Source organism: Hylobates moloch, unplaced genomic scaffold, assembly GCF_009828535.3.
Source record: "Hylobates moloch isolate HMO894 unplaced genomic scaffold, HMol_V3 SCAFFOLD_3, whole genome shotgun sequence".
NCBI classification, from domain to species: Eukaryota; Metazoa; Chordata; class Mammalia; order Primates; family Hylobatidae; genus Hylobates; species Hylobates moloch.
Genome location: NW_026652278.1, coordinates 140,389,559 through 140,404,637, shown reverse-complemented (window position 1 = coordinate 140,404,637; position 15,079 = coordinate 140,389,559). Strand labels below are relative to the sequence as shown.

Below are 15,079 nucleotides of genomic sequence, written 5' to 3'. Positions count from 1 at the left end.
ATCATACCACCTGGACCTTAGGAGCCATTAGTTGGCATTCATTCTTAATATCTGCTATAATTCCAGTAACTGAATGAATATACTCTGTCCTCTTCTTATCCTGACCTTAGATCTTTTCCCGTCAGCCAGCCTTCTCAGAATTCCCATACCCCTTGGGAAACTCAGCAGTATCAGTAGCTCTCCTTATACCACCTTGAGCTGTGATGTGTTCTGTAAGGCTGCAGAAACATCATCTAGACAGTGCCCAGAGCTATTGCTATAGCCCCCTTCAATAAAACCCCTGCACTCCTGATTTTCCCCAAAACAGTATGTGACTTTTATCATTGAGATTTCTCTTTTTCTATTCCTCCAGTGTGAGGTACAATGGGAGAGGGTGCCTGGTCATTTTACAAGAGCTCAGGATCTCATAAATCTCTTCTATTTTGTTCCTTCTCCAGTCTTCCAGTTCAGTTTTTATCTCCTTAAAATTGGAAAGGGTTCTTATGCCATTACATAATCTTCTTTGCCATATGTCTCTATGTGTTAAATTCTTTAGGTTCTGTCTGATATTTTGGATCCTAAGAATGCTATTGATTCTGAACAAAGTCATACTATTCCAGTAGAAGCATTACTTTTGAAAGTGTTGTTTATGCTTTATGTTTTAAAACCTTCTTGAAATACACTTGTCTTCATTGTTCTTGGGTTTTTCTGCTTGAGGGCAGTGAATATATGGAATGTGAGAAATTTATTCACTTCAATTTAAGTAGCTATGTTTATTAAATAGCTATATGTCTTCCATGTTTGCAGATTATTAAAAAAGGACCTGATTATTTAAAAACTCAGAAATACAATATGTATTAGCAACTTATAATTTTTTCCATGTTTCAAAATTGGTAAACATAAGAAATGAGGTGATTTGTTTCCAGTCACCCTTTAGGAAACCATTATTCCTGCCTGGATGATAGACTCAGGAGCTAGGAACAGTGAGGGTTGGAAAGCAAATGTTTAGTATTTCAAAACAATCTCTGAACTACATAACCACATACATATATATATGTAGATACATATATAGTCACAAAAATGGTCACAATCTCTGCTGTCTATGAAGACAATCCCAATAATTGCAATAAATTCTACAAATTCTCCTTGGATATCTTGCATGCATTTATAAATACGTCATTTTAGACTGCAACATGGAATTCCATATTCCTGGACCCACCTTACTTCAGTCTGCCCCCATTGCAGTGATGTCTGATGCTGTCACTCTGAAGCTCAGGAAGCCTGATGAAGGTGTCTTGCTGCTGCTGTTGCCACTAGCACCTGTCCAGGCCATGCTGTGGTGATTCCACAAGGGGTCAAGTCAGCCTGCAGAAGGCAGAAGGCCCTCTCCTGACATTTCTACCCTAGTTACCCTGATCCCAGAGCACTGATGCTCTGTGCTCTCAGCAACCCAGGACATTGTTTAAGAGGATAGCTTTTCAGTTACTTTCATTTTCTCACTGGGGACTTCCTCCCACAAAATGTAGGCCAAAGTCTTTCTACTTGTGATATGAAAAGGTGAAGAAGAAGAGAGTGGAAAGTCAAAGCAAAATAGCAAGAGGCATTCCAGAGTACATAAAATCATCCAACTCTACCAAATGCCATTATCTTATTGGAACAAGAATGAAATACTCAGCTCATTCTCCTCTTATTAAAAGTTTTTCCCCAAGAAGGTTTGTTGGTCAGAGGTCCCTAGAAGATTTCTTCTGCCAGTGTTCTAGATGTATCCCTTTGAAAAATTATGAAGTACACAAAACTTATGTTCAAGCTTGGACCTCTGCTATATAAATATAACAACATTAGTTGTATTAGTCTGTTTTTGCCCTGCTGATAAAGACATACCCTAGACTGGGAAGAAAAAGAGATTTAATTGGACTTACAGTTCCACATGGCTGAGGAGGCCTCAGAATCATGGTGGGAGGTGAAAGGCACTTCTTACATGGTGGTGGCAAGAGAAAATGAGGAAGAAGCAAAAGCAGAAACCCCTGGTATAACCATCAGATCTCATGTGACTTATTTACTATCATGAGAATAGCACAAGAAAGACTGGCCCCTATGATTCAATTACCTCCCCATGGGTCCCTCCCACAACACATGGGAATTCTGGGAGATACGATTCAAGTTGATATTTGGGTGGGGTCAGAGCCAGACCATATCATTCCACCTCTGGCCCCTCCAAATCTCATGTCCTCATATTTCAAAAATCAATTATGCCCTCCCAACAGTCCTCTGAAGTCTTAACTCATTTCAGCATGAACCCAAAAGTCCGCAGTCCAAAGTCTCATCTGAGATAAGGCAAGTCCCTTCTGCTTAGGACCCTGTAAAATCAAAAGCAAGCTAGTTACTCCCTAGATACAATGGGGGTAAATACAACCATCCCAAATGGGAGAAATTGGCCAAAACAAAGGAGTAACAGGGCCCATGCAAGTCCAAAATCCAGTGGGGCAGTCAAATTTTAAAGCTCCAAAATCATCTCCTTTGACTCCAGGTCTCACCTACAGGTCATGGTGATGCAAGAGGTGGGTTGCCATGGTCTTGGGCAGCTCTACCCCTGTGGTTTTACAGGGTACAGCCTCCCTCCTGGCTCCTTTCACAGGCTGGTATTGAGTGTCTGCAGCAGCTTTTCCAGGCACACAGTGCAAGCTGTTGATGGATCTAGCATTCTGGGATTTGGAGTAAGGTGGCCCTCTGCTCACAGCTCTCCTGTGCCCCAGTAGGGACTCTGTGTGGGGGTTCTAACTCCACATTTCCCTTCTGCACTTCCCTTGCAGAGGTTCTCCATGAGGGCCCAACCCCTGCAGCAAACTTTTGTCTGGGCTTCCAGGCATTTCCATACATCTTCTGAAATCTAGGAGGAGGTACTCACATCTCAGTTCTTGACTTATGTGCACCCACAGGCTAACACCATGTGGAAGTTGCCACAGCTTAGAGCTTGCAACCTCTGAAGCTGCAGCCTGAGCTGTATGTTGGCCCCTTTCAGCCACAGCTGGAATGGCTGGGACATTAAGTTCCTAGGCTGCACACAGCACAGGGACCCTGGGCCCTGCCCACAAAACCACTTTTTCCTCCTGGGCCTCCAGGCCTGTGATGGGAGGGGCTGCCATGAAGGTCTTTGACATGGCCTGGAGATATTTTCCCAATGGTCTTGGGTATTAACATTAGGCTTTTTGCTACTCATGCAAATTTCTGCAGCCAGCTTGAATTTCTCCCCCAGAAAATGGGATTTTCTTTTTTATTGCATAATCAGGCTGCAAATTTTCCAAACTTTTATGCTCTGCTTCCCTCATAAAACTGAATACCTTTAACAGTACCCAAGTCACTTCTTGAATGCTTTGCAGCTTGGGAATTTCTTCCACCAGATACCCTAAATCATCTTTCTCGAATTCAAAGTTCTGCAGATCTCTAGGGCAGGGGCAAAATGCCTCCAGTCTCTTTGCTAAAACATAACAAGAGTCACCTTTACTCCAGTTCCCAACAACTTCCTCATCTCCTTCTGAGACCACCTCAGCCTAGATCTTATTGTTCATATCACTATCAGCATTTTGGGCAAAGCCATTCAACAAGTTTCTAGGAAGTTCCAAACTTTCCCACATTTTTCTGTCTTCTTCTGAGTCCTCCAAACTGTTCCAACTTCTGCGTGTTACACAATTCCAAAGTTGCTTCCACATTTTCGGGTATCTTTTCAACAATATCCCACTCTGCTGGTACCAAATTATTGTGTTAGTCTGTTTTCACACTGCTGATAAAGACATATCCAAGACTAGGAAGAAAAAGAGGTTTAATTGGATTTACAGGCCTCAGAATCATGGCAGGAGGTGAATGGCACTTCTTACATGGTGGCATCAAGAGAAAATGAGGAAGAAGCAAAACAGAAACCCCTGATAAACCTATCAGATCTCATGATACTTTTTCAATATCATGAGAATAGCATGGGAAAGATCAGCCCCCATGATTCAGTTACCTCCCCCTGGGTCCCTCCCACAACACTTGGGAATTCTGGGAACTACAATTCAAGTTGAGATTTTGGTGGGGACACAGCCAAACCATATTATAAGTCCCTTGGTATACAGAGAGAATTGACTCCAGGACCTCCTGAGCATACCAAAACCCACAGATGCTCATGTTTCTTATACGAAATGATGTAGTATTTGCATATGACATACACCTATCCTCTTGGATACTTTAAATGTTCTCTAGATTACTTATAATACCTAATACAATGTAAGTACCATATAAATATGTATTGCACTGCATTTTTTAATTGTTGCTTTTTATTTTTATAGTGTTATTTTTATTGCATTTTTCCAAATATATTAGATCCACAGTTAGTTGAATTGAGGTACAGAAGGCTGACTATACTTACATACATTAATTGCCATCTAGAACTATATTTTGCTTTGTGTTGACTATGATAATCATCTGATGTGCAGATCCTGATACCGTGTTAGGTAGTGCTTTCACTTTTTTTTTTTAACTAGATGACTATGAGTAATATACTAATTGTAGTGTTTTTCTCTCTTGTTTATTTCTTGATTAGGAAATGGAGACCCAGAAAGCTCTCAGCTAGTGCCCTTTATATCACCCCTTAGCACTTAGCATGAATCTAAACAAACAGGACTCAGTAGACACTCAGTTACCTAAACGCTTATTTTATTTTGCAAAACTATCTGTGTTTGTTTTCTTTCCAAGTTGCTCTACAAAGATTAATTTTAAAGTGTTCACAGGAAGTAGCCAATAGTGTTGAATGATATATAACCTTGAGTAGGTCGTGGAATTTGCATGAAAAAGAATAACATGGACTTGTGAATATAAAAATTTGTAGATCATTTAAAAGAAAATATAGGGCACAATAATACTTTGAACCTTCGAGAAAAAATAATATCCCATTTCTGAAAATCCAGCCTATAAATCATGTATTCAGCATATTATCTATTTTATTTGAACATTTCCACAATTTAAAACCACTTCTTTAAATTGTTGAAATAGAAACAAAAATGTTGTTTCTGATTATTTCCTAATTATCTACAATAAAAATTACTTTCTACCATGCATTCCAATCTAGAAGCTTAAATCTCTAATATTGCTATATTTACATAAATAATATTTTCCACTGAAAATGTAGATAAGCAAAAAATATAAGGCTAAATTATAACTAAACTCATCATTAATATTTTGGTATTTAATATTTTACATGTATTTCTATCTGTATAACTTTAAAATACCAGTATTATAGGTACTGCTTTTGCATTGAAAAATACATTGTAACACACTATGGGTTAATAAAATATGCTTTTTTTTTTTTTTTTTTTGAGACGGAGTCTCGCTCTGTCACCCAGGCTGGAGTGCAGTGGCGCAATCTCGGCTCACTGCAAGCTCCGCCTCCCGGGTTCATGCCATTCTCCTGCCTCAGCCTCTCCGAGTAGCTGGGACTACAGGCGCCCGCCACCACGCCCGGCTAATTTTTTTGTATTTTTAGTAGAGACGGGGTTTCACTGTGGTCTCGATCTCCTGACCTTGTGATCCGCCCGCCTCGGCCTCCCAAAGTGCTGGGATTACAAGCGTGAGCCACTGCGCCCGGCCAATAAAATATGCTTTTATGAGATATTTTAAAGGCCTTTGTTGAAGTTACTTTCCTCTAGAGAGGTTTTTTATTTGTTTTGGGGGACCAACAAGCATTAAAGTTATTTGAGATATTTTTGGACCACACAAGTGACATGAACTGGAACACCAAACCAAGCGCCAGCTTTGGGGTTATTTATGATCTCTCTACCCAGTTTATGGAAACAGGGAAATTTCCTTGATGTCCACTTCTTTAGGTTTTCTTCATTTTTTCTTTCTTTTTACTTTTCTCTCTCTCCCTCCTTTCCTGCACCCTCCCTAACCCTCAACCCGTGTCTCTCTCTCTTTCTCATTTCCACACACTCTGATAGCACAACCCTCCACTGTGGTCTCATGATATACTCATGAGAGTATATAATGATATACTGTCCACTGTGCTCTCATGATACACTCCCTCTTTTGGGTGGATCCTATGCTTTATTCTCTGTCCCCAGCCTATGACCAAAAAAACTGACTCGGCATTTCAAATATTTACTAAGCTTACTGATTTCACTTTGTTTTTGGCTTTTGCATTTTTCTTCCCTCTTTGCCAGCTTAGTAATAAAGTTAAAATATATTTAATATATTATCCAGGATTTGACTTGTTTTTATCAAAAGGATTGTTCTCTGAGTCTATTCTGCCATATGACAAAAATGAGGATTAAGAAACTCACTCAAAACCGCTCAACTACATGGAAACTGAACAACCTGCTCCTGAATGACTACTGGGTACATAACGAAATGAAGGCAAAAATAAAGATGTTCTTTGAAACCAACAAGAACAAAGACACAACATACCAGAATCTCTGGGACACATTCAAAGCAGTGTGTAGAGGGAAATTTATAGCGCTAAATGCCCACAAGAGAAAGCAGGAAAGATCTAAAATTGACACCCTGACATACAATTAAAAGAACTAGAGAAGCAAGAGCAAGCACATTCAAAAGCTAGCAGAAGGCAAGACATAACTAAGATCAGAGCAGAACTGAAGGAGATAGAGACACAAAAAACCCTTCAAAAAATCAATGAATCCAGGAGCTGGTTTTTTGAAAAGATCAACAAAATTGATAGACCGCTAGCAAAACTAATAAAGAAGAAAAGAGAGCAGAATCAAATAGATGCAATAAAAAATGACAAAGGGGTTATCACCACTGATCCCATGGAAATACAAACTACCATCAGAGAATACTATAAACATCTCTACGCAAATAAACTAGAAAATCTAGAAGAAATGGATAAATTCCTCAACACTTACACCCTCCCAAGACTAAACCAGGAAGAAGTTGAATCTCTGAATAGACCAATACCAGGCTCTGAAATTGAGGCAATAATTAATAGCTTACCAACCAAAAAAAGTCCAGGACCAGATGGATTCACAGCTGAATTCTACCAGAGGTACAAGGAGGAGCTGCTACCATTCCTTCTGAAACTATTCCAATCAATAGAAAAAGAGGGAATCCTCCCTAACTCATTTGATGAGGCCAGCATCATCCTGATTCCAAAACCTGGCAGAGACACAACAATAAAAGCGAATTCTAGACCAATATCCTTGATGAACATTGATGCAAAAATCTTCAATAAAATACTGGCAACACGAATCCAGCAGCACATCAAAAAGCTTATCCACCATGACCAAGTGGGCCTCATCCCTGGGATGCAAGGCTGGTTCAACATATGAAAATCAATAAAAGTAATCCAGCATATAAACAGAACCAAAGACAAAAAGCACATGGTTATCTCAATAGATGCAGAAAAGGCTTTGACAAAATTCAACAACCCTTCATGCTAAAAACTCTCAATAAATTAGGTGTTGATGGGACATATCTCAAAATAATAAGAGCTATCTATGACAAACCCACAGCCAATATCATACTGAATGGACAAAAATTGGAAGCATTCCCTTTGAAAACTGGCACAAGACAGGGATGCCCTCTCTCACCACTCCTATTTCAACATAGTGTTGGAAGTTCTGGCCAGGGCAATCAGTCAGGAGAAGGAAATAAAGGGCATTCAGTTAGGAAAAGAGGGAGTCAAATTGTCCCTGTTTGCAGATGACAGGATTGTATATCTAGAAAACCCCATTATCTCAGCCCCAAATTTCCTTAAGCTGATAAGCAACTTCAGCAAAGTCCCAGGATACAAAATCAATGTGCAAAAATCAGAAGCATTCTTATACACCAATAACAGACAAACAGAGAACCAAATCATGAGTGAACTCCCATTCACAATTGCTTCAAAGAGAATAAAATACCTAGGAATCCAACTTACAAGGGATGTGAAGGACCTCTTCAAGGAGAACTACAAACCACTGCTCAATGAAATAAAAGAGGATACAAACAAATGGAAGAACATTCCATGCTTATGGGTAGGAAGAATCAATATCATGAAAATGGCCATACTGCCCAAGGTAATTTATAGATTCAATGCCATCCCCATCAAGCTACCAATGACTTTCTTCACAGAATTGGAAAAAACTACTTTTAAGTTCATACGGAACCAAAAAAGAGCCCACATCGCCAAGTCAATCCCAAGCCAAAAGAACAAAGCTGGAGGCATCATGCTACCTGACCTCAAACTATACTACAAGGCTACAGTAACCAAAACAGCATGGTACTGGTACCAAAACAGAGATATAGACCAATGGAACAGAACAGAGCCCTCAGAAATAACGCCGCATATCTACAACTATCTGATCTTTGACAAACCTGACAAAAACAAGCAATGGGGAAAGGATTCCCTATTTAATAAATGGTGCTGGGAAAACTGGGTAGCCTTATGTAGAAAACTGAAACTGGATCCCTTCCTTACACCTTATACAAAAATTAATTCAAGATGGATTAAAGACTTACATGTTAGACCTAAAACCATAAAAACCCTAGAAGAAAACCTAGGCAATACCATTCAGGACATAGGCATGGGCAAGGACTTCATGTCTAAAACACCAAAAGCAATGGCAACGAAAGCCAAAATTGATAAATAGGATCTAATTAAACTAAAAAGCTTCTGCAGAGCAAAAGAAACCACCATCAGAGTGAACAGGCAACCTACAAAATGGGAGAAAATTTTTGCAACCTACTCATCTGACAAAGGGCTAATACCCAGAATCTACAATGAACTCAAACAAATTTACATGAAAAAACAAACAACCCCATCAAAAAGTGGGTGAAGGGTATGAACAGACACTTCTCAAAAGAAGACATTTATGCAGCCAAAAAACACATGAAAAAATGCTTATCATCACTGGCCATCAGAGAAATGCAAATCAAAACCACAATGAGATACCATCTCACACCAGTTAGAATGGTGGTCATTAAAAAGTCAGGAAACAACAGGTGCTGGAGAGGATGTACAGAAATAGGAACACTTTTACACTGTTGGTGGGACTGTAAACTAGTTCAACCATTGTGGAAGTCAGTGTGGCAATTCCTCAGGGATCTAGAACTAGAAATACTGTTTGACCCTGCCGTCCCATTCCTGGGTATATACCCAGAGGATTATAAATCATGCTGCTATAAAGACACATGCACACTTATGTTTACTGCGGCACTATTCACAATAGCAAAGGCTTGGAACCAACCCAAATGTCCAACAATGATAGACTGGATTAAGAAAATGTGGCACATATACACCATGGAATACTATGCAGCCATAAAAAATGATGAGTTCATGTCCTTTGTAGGGACATGGATGAAGCTGGAAACCATCATTCTCAGCAAACTATCGCAAGGACAAAATACCAAACACCGCATGTTCTCACTCATAGGTGGGAATTGAACAATGAGAACACATGGACACAGGAAGGGGAACATCACACTCCAGGGACTGTTGTGGGGTGAGGGGAGGGGGAAGGGATAGCATTAGGAGGTATACCTAATGCTAAACAACGAGTTAATGGGTGCAGCACACCAACGTGGCACATGTATACATATGTAACAAACCTGCACATTGTGCACATGTACCCTAAAACTTAAAGTATAATAATAAAAAATTTAAAAAAGAATATTTACTTTGAAAGATTAAAGATATATTATGTGTACTTATATTTTTATTCTTCCTAAATGAAATTATTCTTTAAAAGTTTATGAAATAATAATATAATTGCCAGTGAAATTTCTTTAAGAAGCTTATTTTATGGTATCATAGGGTAGACAATAATCCAGCAACTATTTTTTAAATACTTATAAAGTATCAGAGACATGTCTGTTTTTAAATTAATAAGCTTTCAGTATTATCATTATTCTACTTTTACAGAAATATTGGTTTACAGAAATATTGAATGGAAAGTAGAGTGTTCCCATGTACTCTCACACCTGCACCCCAGCCCTATTAATAGGTTCTCCTATTATTAACACGTTGCATTAGTGTGGTACATTCATTACAACTGAAGAGTTAATATTCATGAAGTATTATTACAAATATATCTTTTGACCTATAGTTTTGGGTCCTTTCATTAACTGGACAAGATATATATTATCCCCAATTTCAAAAGTAGGGAAACTAAGATTGAGTACCAAACCTGGATTCACTCAGAAATGTATAAGAACAAGAACTCGGGCCCTTATTTTCACATTTCTGTCTATTTTAACTCCTTTGAGTAATATTATAAGTATCTCTTGCTTGATGAAATACATGCTTGGTATTATCAAAGAAATTCATAATAGGAAAGCACTTAATCCTAAGATCTCATTTCAAGAACTAGCATGCATATCTCATGCTTTTCTAGTATAACTGTAGTAAATTAGGATTAGGACACTAATTTGTGGTTGCCTTTCCCTGTGATCTCACTAGGAATGAAAACTACTAATTGTTTTGCAATTACTGTGGCCTAATTTACCAGTTTTAAAAAATAAGTTTTATTGTGTATATTTAAAGTAAACAACATGATGTAATGGGATACATATAAATAGTAAAATGTTACTATAGTGAAGCAACATAGCCATCATCTCACATCATTCCCATTTATTGTTTTTGTGACAAGAGCAACTGAAATCTTTAGTGGGAATCCCAAATACAGTACAATTGTATTGCTTGTGGTCCTCAGGTTGCGCATTAGATCTCTAGACCTGTTCATCTTAAACATCTGCTACTTCGTGATCCCTGAGCTACTTTCCCCCATTTCCTCTCCATCCTCCACCTCTAGTAACCAATTTGATTCTCTATGTCTGTATATTTGACTCTTTTTTTCAGATTCCACATGTAAGTGAAATCATGCAATATTTTTTCTTTCTGTATCTGGCTTATTTCACTTAATGTCTTTCAAGTTCACTCATGTTGTGGCAAATGGCAGGATTTCCTCCTTCTTAAGGCTGAATAATTTTCCATTGTATATATATGCTATAGTTCTTTAATGTATTTGTCCAGTGAAATATATTAAGGTTGTTTGCATATCTTGGCTACTGTGAATAATGCTGCAGTGAACGTGGACGTGTAGATAATCTTTACAAGACGGTGATTTCATTTCCTTTGGGTATATGCCCAGAAGAGGGATTGCTGGATCTTATGGTAGTTCTATTTTTAATTACTTTAGGAAACTCCATACTGTTTTCTAGAATGGTTACACCAATCTAAATTCCCACCAATAGTGTGTAAGTGTTTCCTTTTATCCACACTCTTGCTAACATTTGTTATCTCTAGACTTTTTGATAATAGCCACCCTAAGGGGTCCGAGGTGATATCTCATTGTGGTTTTGATTTGCATTCCCTGATGATTAATGATGTTGACTACATTTTCATATACCTGTTGTCCATTTTTAGATCTTTTTTGGAAAAATTCCTATCAGGTCCTTTTTTAATGTGGCCCAATTTAATCTTGTCATTATAAGGCCTTGCTGTTTGTCAAATAACAATATGGAGATACATTAGCCCAGAAACAATGCCTTGTTTCTTATAACACCTCAAGTCGTTAATTTCCTTTTAGCCATGTTAATTTTTCTTATAATTTTAACTGGTTTTTGGCAGCTGGTTATGTTTTTGTTTAATAACAACTATAGGACCTAAACAGCAAAGATATACTACCCTATCTATAAATTATTTCTTTGTATAATGGTGGCCACAGCAAATTTATACCTTTTATTTATTAATTGCAAAGTCATTTTATACATAAAGATGGATCTATACAAGCAATCTATATGAATAGTGGTTTATGTTAATTTAAATATCATTATCAGAACTGATTACACTGTAATGTAAAAAAAGTCAATACTATTTGTCTTAAAAACAAACATGTGTTGCATCTAATTTATTTCAAATACGATTTTCCCTCAGTATTGGTAGGAAATTGGTTCCAGAATCTCCCTCGAATATGAGAATCCACAGATGCTCAAGTCTTTTATAGAAAATGGGGTAGTATTTGCATATAACATATACCCATCTTCCCATATACTTTAAATCATCTCTAGTTTACACATGATACCTAATACAATAGCTACACACCTCTTCATTCATGTGGATTCAACATAGTACTTGTGTAGCAAATTCAAGTTTTGCCTTTTAGAACTTTGTGAAATTTCTTTTTCTGAATAGTTTTTATCTGCAGTTCCTTGAATCCATTACTGGGGAACCCACAGATACAGAGGGCTGACTATATTCTGTATATTAGTGGAACCCAGTTCCACCCATCCCTTCCCTCAATGCTTTGGTCTAATAGTAACTTTGAGTCTCTTGGCATGATATATAAGGTAACACACTACACCCGAAGGAAATGAGCCCAAGTCCAGTCTTTTGCATGTTCTAACACAACCATAATTAGTTTCCTGTAACTCATAGAATTTCAAAAGCATGATACATTACTATCATATTAATTGAAAATGTATTAATGTAACTATATGTTTTGTATTATAGTAAATGGACATCCAGCACTCAAACGAGCTAACATCCAGGTTGTTGGAAAGTTGGTGGCCAGATCCATAAGAGAAAGGAAAATGAGACAACATTATAAGTCATGTAAAGTTGAATGATGTTTCCAACATATTATTACCTGTAATAGTTAAACTTCTCTACCCAAAGAGACAAGTTAACATTGCAGGTGGATCAATTCTGTATGAGTAGGAAGAAAGGATAAAAATCTTTGAATATACAAAGAACTTTGACAAGTTTATCTATAATTTCTAGTATTTTTGGACAGATACCATTCATTTGATCTCCTTCATAAAAAAATCTGTTTTATCATAATGAAGTGAACCTGCATAGTGTCAAGTACTCCTTTCATTAGACTATAATTTATGTTGTTCCATTACCAATAAATACCATAAAGAAACTTTACAATTCTTATGTCTAAAACTCATGAATCTGGTATACAATACTGTTGGATTCACCTTTTTTATTCTTTAAAAAGTTAACAGTATGATGTTTCATTAAAATCATATATGTCAAACAATTTTTTTGTTTTCTATAATGTCCTTTATTACGTAAAGTTTTTGGAAATGATTGTTTTAAACTGTGTTAATTTTTGGTAGAGTCGTGGTATTATTTTTCCCTACTCATTGCTCACTCTAAAGTAAAAAGGTGAGAAGCAATATACAGTATTCCTGAGTTGATTTGTCTTAGCGCTGAAATAATTTTTTTTTTTTGAGATGCAGTCTGGCTCTGTCACCCAGGCTGGAGTGCAGTGGCACAATCTCAGCTCACTGCAGCCTCCGCCTCCAGGGTTCAAGCAATTCTCCTGCCTCAGTCTCCCAAGTAGTCAGGACTGCAGGTGCATGCCACCACACCCAGCTAATTTTTATATTTTTAGTAGAGACGGGGTCTCACCATGTTGGCCAGGCTGGTTTCGAACTCCTGACCTTAAATGATCCACCCTCCTCAGCCTCCCAAAGTGCTGGCATTACAGGCGTGAGCCACCTCACCCAGCCCCAATGCTGAAAGAATTTGAAGCAAAGTTTTCTTAAGAATCTTTAATTTAATTTTATCCATCCATCTATCCATCCCTCTATTTTGAATGGAATTAGAGAAACAAGTGAGGAACCGTAATTGAAGGAATAGAGTCTATACATAGCATAAAGGCTAGATATGAAAAGAGCTGGGAACTACATGACAAGTGTCCCATTGTTTTCACAGCTTTTACTTTGCATCCATTACTTCTGTAATAGTCCCTTTGATTTTAAAACAAACAAAAAACTCTCAGGTTATTTTTATGCAATTAAGTTTACTATAAGAATATCTATGGAAGTTATTAAATCTTTAGAAAAGCCAATTACAAGAATCATGTTAAGTCAGGCCTCACCAAAACCAAACTCAAGGTGGACTAAAAATCATGATGAAGCGCTAACCAGAAAATTGTAACAAAAAAACCTTTGAGCAGGGCGAGGAAGTGATTACTAGCTAAAGCTAAAATGTGGAATTTGGCTTACCTGTGAAATTTAATTATGCATATTCTCCTTACTGATAATTGAATTTTATTTTAAAGATAAAAGTATTTTTTGTTTACATACTGAAAAAATGAAAAATGCACAACTTTTTAAAAAAGGAAAAAATTACACAAGTTGAATATAAGCGTGATTACAAGTCATCAGCCTGCTCCTTTTTTAAAACATAATTAGGATAAAAATTTGGCTAGATTTCAACTAGTGCTCTTCCAAAAACATTAGGAGCAAAATCATGGAGTTATAATGAAAGGCACTTACAAACTTAAATATAAGATTTCTTAATGAGTGTTGTGTAATCACTATTCCAAGTAGTAAATATATTTATAAGAGAAAATTAATAATATCACAATTACTTTATACAAATATAAAAGTTGTTCTGATTATGACAGTTTGGGACAGGATCTGGAAGTTCACTTTTCATTTAATAAAATGTGATCATTCTTGTTTCAGGTTTTCTACATTTGACTCCTTGATTTTTAGCAAGTTGAAGTAAGGCTACTGAATGTCTTTTAGAGGTGTGATCCTACATTAAGTTCAGTGATAATATTTCACTCTAGAGCTGTAGAAGACAGTGTAAGGTCATGGAAAAGAAGCCTTCACTTTTCAATAGTCAGTTTCTATATAAAAATTGGCACTTGGTGCTCATCAAAGAACAAGAAATATTGGATATGCTCTAAATGTCCATTGTGTTTTTGAGCCAACTACCTGATGGAAGTCATCACTTATATGTAAATGAACTGTCAATGGCTTGCCACAGTTGGCAATCACTGGACTGTGAAGGGTATGTCTTAATAAAAACTGAAGCTCTTCACAGACTTTGATTTACTGGAAATAAAATAGAAAAGTCCTCTGAGACTACAAAGGACACTTGTTTCAGATAAAACATCTAGACGGTAGCAATATATTTAGGGCTTTTATTATAGCAAAACTGCAAATTAGAATGGAGTGGTGAGAAAGTTCCTGTGACCCAGCTGAATTCTAAAACACTGCTTCTGACTAGAGTAATATGATCTTTAAAATAGCTAAGCCAAATTAAATAAAAGTGCATTAAGGAAAAAATACGGAAACAATACAAGGTCAAGATTCAGGTTTTTACATCTTT

The 15,079-nt window shown here is 37.2% G+C and overlaps 1 protein-coding gene across 1 annotated transcript in view; it reads left to right on the top strand.

Moving 5' to 3' along the window:
* The window catches only part of IQCM (IQ motif containing M), a 483,244-nt gene extending 470,674 nt beyond the window's left edge, over positions 1–12,570 (top strand). Inside the window, exon 15 of the mRNA XM_058436810.1 lies at positions 12,455–12,570. Coding sequence (XP_058292793.1) covers positions 12,455–12,570 — 116 coding nt within the window. The remainder of the gene's footprint in view (positions 1–12,454) is intronic.
* The last annotated feature ends 2,509 nt before the right edge of the window (positions 12,571–15,079 follow it).